This window comes from Pseudomyrmex gracilis, unplaced genomic scaffold (genome assembly GCF_002006095.1).
Source record: "Pseudomyrmex gracilis isolate BER0280 unplaced genomic scaffold, ASM200609v1 scaffold_1795, whole genome shotgun sequence".
NCBI lineage: Eukaryota > Metazoa > Arthropoda > Insecta > Hymenoptera > Formicidae > Pseudomyrmex > Pseudomyrmex gracilis.
The window spans coordinates 13,308-23,027 of NW_018022379.1; the positions used below are offsets into that span (position 1 = coordinate 13,308).

General features: G+C 37.9%; 1 protein-coding gene across 1 annotated transcript; it reads left to right on the plus strand.

Annotated features, from left to right (window-relative positions):
- The first annotated feature begins 296 nt into the window (after nucleotides 1-296).
- On the plus strand, nucleotides 297-3,153 carry LOC109862437. The gene is made up of 5 exons (XM_020442491.1): nucleotides 297-548; nucleotides 915-1,253; nucleotides 1,458-2,345; nucleotides 2,436-2,672; nucleotides 2,731-3,153. Exons 1-5 carry the CDS (start codon nucleotides 297-299, stop codon nucleotides 3,151-3,153), a joined length of 2,139 nt encoding a protein of 712 aa, XP_020298080.1.
- The last annotated feature ends 6,567 nt before the right edge of the window (nucleotides 3,154-9,720 follow it).

Sequence of the window (9,720 nt, forward strand, 5' to 3'; positions counted from 1 at the left end):
ACTTGCATCATAGCAAGAGCGCCTCGGCTATCCTAGCCAGGAGCATGGCTGTGATGCATACAAGTATTGCACTAATCCAAGGACCATGGATTGTGAATAGTGCAGTAAAGGGACTGAGTGGGTGCGGCTGCTTATACAAAGCACACTCAGAAGATAGAGTAAGATCATGTATTTTAGTAAAAGGACTAAATGCTATCTTTCTGCTACAGCTCAGCAGCGAGGACCTCACAGTCATCAAGGTGAGAGTGAAGCTGGCCGAGGAAGAGGACATGTAAGTATAAATAGGGTCAGTTTATATGCCCTATGACTCCACGGATCCACCACATGAAGAAGTAAAAAACCTGGTGGCCTATGCGGAAGCCGGAGAGCTCGAACTCCTGCTAGGTTGCAACGCGAACTCCCACTATGTAGGATGGGGAAGCACAGACACCAACCTGCGGGAGGAGAGTCTCTACGACTACCTAATGGGCACAGGATTAACCATTCTTAACAGAGAAAACGAGCCGACATTTCTGGACTTCAGAAGACAGGAAGTCATTGATATTATGGTATGTACACAGAGGGTGGCGAGTTTGGTGGGGGACTGAAGGGTATTGAATAAGCCCTCTGGGTCGGACCACAGACATATACGCCTAACTCTCCAACAAATACCGCAAATCAGCTGGGTTCGCAACTCACAAAACACCAACTTGGAAGGCTTTAGGGCTGACCTTATGGCCCAACTCGCTATGGCTTCAACCATTTTTAGAACCAAAAACAACTTGGAAAACGCGGCGGACTTTTTAAAGAACGCCATTACAAACGCCTTTCAATTAAACTGCTCATGAAAACCCAGGAATCCGGTGAACAAGATCCACTGGTGGAATAAAGAGCTCGGTAAGCTCAGGTTAGAAACGAGACAATAATTCAGCAAGGCGAAAAGGACAGGACTTGCAATACACTGGGAGGCCTTTAGAAGCTTCCAACGCGAGTACAGCAATGAGATTAAGAAATCAAAGTGCAAAGGCTGGAGACGTTTCTGTGAAACCATTGAAAGCGCCCCGGAGGCATCCATGCTTCACAGAATCCTCAATTTGGATCACCATCCCCAATTAGGCTGTTTCAAGCTTCCAACGAAGAATGTCACTGAGGAGGCAACGGACACATTGAAACATTTAATGGAAATCCACTTCCCAGGTTTTGATCATATCATACAACCCTGCCGACCGAAGCCTAGAGAATATAAACCCAGAGACTGGCGTCTGGCAGCTGAGGTTGTTTTTCCAAAGGGAGATAAATGGGCTGTTAAAACCTTCTCTCCCTATAAATCATGTGGACTGGATGGAATCTACCCGGTTCTTTTTCAAGAGGGGCTGGGGGTTCTCACAGGTCCACTCACAAACATCTTCAGGGCTAGCATAACCCTAAGACACGTCCCCCAAGCTTAAGGTGGTACAAGAGTAGTTTTTATACCCAAGCCTGGTAGAAATGGCCATATAACAGCCAAAGACTTCAGACCGATTAGTCTCACTTCCTTTGTACTGAAAACACTGGAGAGACTGGTTGATAGATATCTGAAAATCGGCCCTTTGCTAGTACATCCGCTGTCTACGGCTCAGTATGCCTACAGGGAGGGCAGATCAACAGATAATGCCTTGCATCATCTTGTGGGCGGAGTCGAAGTGCAATTGGAAGCAAAGGGATATGCTCTGGGCGTCTTTCTGGACATTGAGGGAGCTTTCGATAGCACTTTATATGATTTTATCAGAGAAGCAATGACCGGGCATCACATTCCCGCTGCTCTAGCAGACTGGACACAAAGCATGCTAACAGGAAGAACCCTGATTGTCAATCATGGGGACTCAAATGTGCATGGTTTCCCCGCTAAAGGATGCCCGCAGGGAGGAGTTTTATCTCCTCTGCTCTGGTGTCTGGTCGCGGATGAATTTTTACGAGAATTACAGAAGAAAGGCTTCCTCGTCTTTGGCTACGCTGATGACGTGGCCATTATAGTGCGAGGTAGTTTTTTTTCAACACTTAAGGAGACTATGCAGAAAGCCCTTAAGATCATGCAAGACTGGTGTCAATCAAAAGGACTCAGGCCTAATCCTTCAAAGACCAAGACCATGATTTTCACCAGGAAATATAAACTGGAAGCCATTGAGCCGCTTAGACTCGGGCGCGAAGAAATAAAATACGTCCAATCTGTTAAATATTTGGGAGTTTACCTAGACCCCAAATTGAACTGGAAAACACATCTCGGAATAAAGAGAACTAAATTCTATGCCTTTTATTGGGCTTGTAGAAGAGCAATGTGCAAATCCTGGGGTATCAAATTAAATACTGCTCTATGGATATACAAGGCGGTACTAGTACCGAACTTAACATATGCTGCTGTTGTCTGGTGGCCTAGAGTGAAAAAAATGTAGTCAAAGAACCTGCTAAAAAGCTTACAGGACAATTACCTGAGGGCTGCGGCAGAAACTATGAGAACGACACCAACAGAAGCGTTGGAAATAGCGCTCTGCATCCCACCTTTAAATTTGACAATTATAAGCGCGGCCAGTCTCACAGCATATAAACTTTGGTGTCAAGAGGAGTGGAGAAATTTCAGGCGAGGCCACACCAGGCTCGGTTTTCTTCACAAACCTTCTTTTACCTTAAAACACGATAGAATATCCAGAATATGCCAAGTGGACAAATCGTTTTCTATAAACTTGACCACCAGACTGGAAAAACGGAAATCTTCAGATCCAGCCGGGCGTTCAGGCCTGGTTCACTGATGGATCTGGAGTAAACGGCCGCTTTGAAGCGGGCATATACTGTCCAGGATCAAATCACAGGGAGTCGTTCTCCCTGGGTAAGTTGGCCACGGTCTTTCAAGCGGAAGTCCTGGCCATTCTGAAATGTGCAAGACTCCTACTATCAAATGAAACAAAAAAGAGGAGGATCAACATTTATACAGATAGTAAAGCAGCCATAGGAGTTCTTGCTAAAACCACCACTGAATCCTCAGTGGTCTGGAACTGTATGCAAGCTCTAAATAGTTTGGGTGAGCGAAACAGCATCACGCTAGTTTGGGTACCTGGCAACCAAGGTATTCAAGGCAACGAGATGGCTGACAGTCTGGCAAAACTGGGTACCTTAGAGGAAACCAGCTTATCAAAGAGTTGAAGTCTCTTTTGCAATAAGGAAAAACCACATTAGGACTGGCTGAAACGGGAGCACAGGACCGCTTGGAAGAAACTGAAGAGCTGCCGCCAGGCCAAGGTCCTGATGACACAGCCATTGCCAGGTAGGACAAAGGAACTACTGACTATGGGTAAGTACAAACAAAGATTGTGTATCGGTCTTCTCACAGGGCATTGGGCCTTCAGGGCACATTTATTCAACTTAAGCCTAGTCGAGGAGAGTAGGTGTAGATTTTGCGGTGAAGAAAGGGAGCACATACTGTGTCGCTGCCCGTCTCTAGTACTCAAGAGGTTCAGATTTCTGGGCTCCATGTTCGTGAAGCCCGAAGACCTGAAAACACACAATATCGGCCACCTGTGTAGCCTGACAGCAAATGCCGGGCTAAGACAACTTGGACGATAAACTACTAGCAAAGGATCTTATAGATCTAGGTGACAAAGGGACTCACAAGCCCCCCGCTTTTAGCTTATCTATCTATCTAGGGGGTGTCCTTGACAACATATGTCAAGTTCATTCAAATTAGAGGGTAGTGAGCTTTTGTAAATATTGATCACCTTCTTTTGTTTATAACCCAAAAACTAAAGCCGAGCGGCGGTAACATTATAAGGAAAAGTTGTTCAGAATAACGTCCTTAAAAATATATTTCAAGCTCATTGAAATTGGTGAGGAAGTCCGCTTTCTAAATAATTACCTTATCTTCTTTTCTATTCTCTCTTTTTTTCTCACTTCTTAATAAAATATTTTTTTTTTTATTTTTTCCAAGAAAAGAATAACATTTTTAGCACCTTTAGGCCAGTGGTGCTTTATAATTTGCATATTATACATTCTAAGTCAGCTCCATTTTCTATCTGTACACATACTTGTATAATGACTGTTTTCAATACCAGTCTATTGTTAAATTAACATTCATTATTTTATACAACTGTCCACCTACTGACACTTTAGTCGGTGGTACAGCACGTAGATTAAATTTGTTTGCTAGTATTACTTTCCCATCTTCTGGTGCAAATAATAAAAAGTAAATGATAAGTATTTCTTTGGTACCTATTTCCAAATGGTCACCACTCTCCGATGTGATTAAACTTGACATATGTTGTCAAAGAGAGAGACTTCCCTGAGTAACAATCCAAAAATTTTAGCCGTCGGTCATTGGTTGTTAAAAAGTTAATAACAAAAAATTTAATAAATGAACTCTTATTTTTTGATTCCATGTACATTTTCTTTGTGTTGTAAGTGTTTAGGCAGAGGAGCTACGCTTCCCTGCAGGGAGAGAGGCTTTGCCTCTCTCCTTTGCTCCCTCGGTCAAAAAAATGAAGAATTTAATTAACGAATACGACTTCCGATTACATTCGCTTCATGTCGAAATTACCAAAAAAAGTATGGTTAAGAAGTAAGATTTCAATTAAAAAAACACTCACTTGTAAAAATTTACTTGTAAAATTTACTCACTTGTAAAATTTATTATTTATTAAGTTGAATTCGTTACATGTATATATATATATATACACACGCACAGTTTCCGCTCAAACATCCTGCAAATGGCTCGTAAAACTCTATATATTTCTTGTTATTACCAAAAAAAGTTTTATTAATGAAGCATCGTTGTCCAAACGTTTTATGTTTTAGACATAATTTATTATTGTAGAATAGTGGATCCAGAAAAAATATTCTAATATAAACACAAAATAATATACACGCAAAACACGAAGGGGGGAGCAAGAAGGATGGGCAAAGTCCCTCTCCTTGCGGGGAAACATAGCTTCTCCTGCCTAAACACTTAGAACACGAAGAAAATGTACATGGAACCGAAAAATAAGAGTTCATTTATAAAACTTTTTTTGTTATTAACTTTTTAACAAACAACGAGCGACATGTTTTGACTGTTACTCAGCAAGATGTCCTTGACAACATATGTCAATCTCAATCAAATCGGAAGGTGGTGACCATTTGGAAATATTTACCAAAGAAATACTTATTTATTTTTTATTATTGACTTTAATATTAGTCATCTCAATATTATTGACTTTAATATTATTGACCTTAATATTATTGACCTTATTATTGATTTCAATCAAATTGGAAGGTGGTGAATTTTGGAAATATTTACCGTAATACATAAAAAAATTATTTAATTGTTGAATCACGCGCTGGTCTCAGTATGCGTTATTAATTTATCAAGACCATTTTTGATATATATACAAATATTGCTAGAAAGATTCCAAGTGTCTCAGTGGTCTAACAAGGAAGGCGACGGCCCGGAAAGCAAGAGATTCCAGGTTCGACTCTTGGCCGAAAATTTTTTTGCAATATTTTAAATTAATTTGGTGGGAGGAGAGGTATTCGGGGTTTTTCATATACGAGATGCAAATCTATCATCCTATATGATTTAAAGAATTGAATTCTCAATTAAAAAAACTCACTTGTAAAAAAATTTACAGTCGAACCTTCCAAAATGTACCCAGCAACCAATTTGATTGCGAGATGTCGCGGGTTTGTCGCCAACCGCCGGCGAAATTAGTAGACCAAATCCATATCCATCTGTGTCCTCATTAGGATATGGTTTGGCGACCATATCTGTCAAACATGTGAGATGTCAAAATGAGACCAAAATCATAACAAGTCTGCCACTATCAAAGCAAAGCCAAAGTGACGTACCAAATTCAGAACAGATTTGGTGATCGTTTGTTGGCACCAAAATCGCGCCAAATACACATCATATCTGTTACTAGAACTGTCAACAAAACAGTAGCAAATACAAATTAAATCTGTCGTAGCGCCGACAGATTGTTACCAAACACATATCAGATCTGTCGTCTAGAATCCAAATAGAATTACTAAAACAAAAAAATCAGTGGTATATCGTCTTGTCGGAAGGGAATTGATTCAAAATTTCACTCAAATTAATTTCTGAAAGCCTGATTCAGCTCGCTGAACAACTGATGAACTCCATTAAAAGAGACCGAACCTGAACAAATTCTAATGTAATGGCGAGATTTAAACTCGAGACCTCCATAATCGCAGCCCCTGCACTCAGTCCGCGAGACCACTTGTGTTCCTTACTAAAATATAATTATTTTTAAATTAATATATGAATATAAGCTCATGAAGAGTCGTTCACAGGGTGTGCGGAAAATGTAAGTATGTATATACATATATGAATGTAAATATATATATATATATATACATATATATATATGTAAAATGTACTTTAAATTATATTTAATAATAATAAGAAAAGTATTTGTATTTATTGTTGCAAGTACCTAGCATTGCAACATTTCTAGTAAAATCATAATTTACATAAATAATAAATAAAATGTGGAGAGTAGCTTCAGATAAGTAGATAAACATAATTATTGAAAATTTATTTAAAAATTAGTTAGGGGGGTATTCGGGATTCTTTATATATGAGATGCAAACTTCATTCATTATGCATTCTATAAGATTAAAAGAATTGTAATTTCAATTTTAAAACTTTACGTGAAAAATATTACACGTGAATATAACACACTTAGTCCGCGAGACTACTTGTGTTCCTTACTAATATATAAGTATTTTTAAACTACTATATGAATATAAGATCACACATGAAGAACCGTTCACAAGATGTTATGCGGAAAATGTGAGTATGTATATACATATATGAATGCATATATATATATATATATATATAATATGTAGAGGTTTACCGAAGCAATAAACACACCGTGATTCGTCTAAAAATAAGAGAAAATTTATTTAATAGAATGAACCGGACAAAGGTTATACGATTGCACGTGGTTGACTAACCTAAAAATAAGAGAATCAACAATTAAATGTTTATGCTCCTAGTTCTAACAAGCCGAACTTGTTTAACGATTCTCAATTTAACTTTGAACCCAAATATTACTATTACAATGTTCTTGTATTCTTCACTGAATTATTTCACTACTTCTATAAGTCTATATAATATAATATACGTTATTCTCTCTATTTCTCTATCACTCTTCTTCCACTCGTGGCACCACCTCCCGGACGTCTCATGATCTAAGGNGCATGTGCGGATGTATGTGCACGTGCACAAGCTTACATCTCCTCCCTCGAGATGCTTAATTCTCTTGCAAAAGTGAATCTAAGCTTAGAACGGTGCATATCAGCTAGTCACGGGAATGAGCTTTGTGATGTGGTATAAACCCATGGATTTTCTACCACNACCTGTGTTTATCTTGAATATTGAATCTGAGATTCTTTCTTCAATNTCAAAAGGGCCCATTCTTATTTCGTCCATTTTTTTCCTGTTTAGCTTATTTCCATTTGTTACATAGACCATATCACCTATTTGAAAATCGTGCTTTGTTCTATTTTTATCAAATAGGGTTTTATTGTATTCGTGTGATTTTATTGATCTGAGCAGCGCTATCTTCCGATCNTGTTCTAAATTTTTAGAACAGTCGTTTATAACTTTCAATTCCGGGGGTAGTAGGTCCGTGGACTCACCGTTCATCAAGTATATAGGAGAGAATCCTGTAACAGTATGGACTGTTTTGTTGTATGCCTTTACACATTCTTCTGCGATCTTCGACCAAGCTTTCCTTTTACTGTCATTATTGAACATACATCTTATTCTGTTTACCAGAGTTTGGTTCAGTCTCTCGTTTAGTCCGTTTGAAAAAGNGGCATCTGTCGCTGTGAGAACCAATTGAATATTTTTCTTCTTGAGGTAACTTTTGAACTCTTTTGAGTTTATTGCTGGGTATTGATCTGCGAGTAATACTTCGATCGCGTTTTCTGTCGAAGCCTTGTCTATTAACTTAATGAAATCGTGCGCCAGTTGGTTTTTCGAGCATGAGATATAAGCAAATCTAGTAAAATGGTCCACTAGTAAATGTAGATATCTTTTTGTCGATCTTTTTCCCCCAAATCCACCAATTGTATCCAAGGACATTATTTGGAAAGGTTTCTTCGCCGGACCTAGATGTGACATAAATCCAAATTTTTTATTTAGTCTTGTCTTGTTTTTTATACAAATATCACAACTTTTGCAAATTAGTCTTATGTTATCTGATAAATTCGGTGCTGTATAGAATGGTTTTATTTTTGTTTCTATCTGATTTATTCCGATGTGGCAGAATTCTTCATGAATTTTCTTTATCANTATTTTACTATAATTTTCACTTAATACTATTTTTTTCTTTTTCTTTCTGTTTTGTTTGTAATAGATGTTGTTTTCCTTAATAAGGTATTTCTTATTTCTTAAACTTGTGTTTTGCCTCTGGTCTTTCTGTATGTCTTCTATGGTTATAAAATTCATTGTTTTTAAACTATCTTCCTCATTTTCATAGTGTTCGTAAACAGGATTTCTGCTCAGACNGTCAGCTTCGGTGTTTTCCTTGCCGGGATTGTATATGATTTTGAAATTATATTGGGATAGATAGTGTGTCATGTCGCCCAATTCATCGTCTGTTCTGTTTTTTATATTCAAGTTTTCTAATGGTCTATGATCTGTGTAGACAGTGAATGCATTGCCAATTAGCCAATGTTGCCAAAACTTTAAGCTTTCCTTAATGGCTAGGCATTCTAAGAAAATTGCTTTCTTCTTTTTTTGTGAGTCACTTAATTTTTTTGAAAAATAGGCTACTGGTTTTTGCGTACCGTCTTTCTGCGTTTGTTTTAAGATAGCTCCGATACCTTTGATGCTCGCATCTGTATAGATAAAAGTTTGAGCTTTGTGGTTATAAATGGCCAGAATTGGTTTCGAGGACAAGTAATCTTTTACTTTACTGAAAGCCGTTTCACAATTATTTGACCAATTGAATTTTACATCCTTTCTGAGCAAGTTGTGTAGAGGATCGAGCAATATTGAAATATTGGGGATATATCTCCCATAGAAATTCACTTTACCTAGGAATTGTCGTATTTGTTTCCTGTTTTGTGGTATGGGGAAGTGTATTATAGATTTTAGATTATCTTTCAAAGGGGTTACAGTGTTCTCCGTAATAATATGACCCAAGTATTTGACTGAGTTGGCTGCAAATCTGCATTTTGTAAGTTTTAACCGGAATCCTTCTTTTACAATGGCATCTAGCAACTGTGTTAAGTGGTCTAAATGTTTCTCAAATGTTCTCGAAAAAATCATTATGTCATCTATATAGTTTACAACNAAGTTTGATAAATTGTATTTTCTAATTATATTCACCAATATTCTTTGAAATGTTGCTGGGGACGTTTTTAATCCAAAAGGTAAACAGGTCCACTGATAATGACCTTCTTGCGTTACAAACCCAGTCTTTTGTCTATCTTTAATTCTCAACGGTATGGCCCAGAAAGCTGAATTTATGTCAAGCGTTGTAAAAAACTTGCAATCTACAGTTTTAGTTATTAAATCTTCAATTAAAGGAAAAGGTTGCGATTGGGGTACTATTAGTCTGTTTATATCTCTAAAATCAATACACAATCTGGTCTTTTTCCCTTCCTCTCTTTTGTAAGCTAATGTGACTGGTGCTGCGAATGGACTGTAGGATTCTTCGATTAGGTTATGTTTTAACAATTGAGCTACCTGTTTTTCAATTT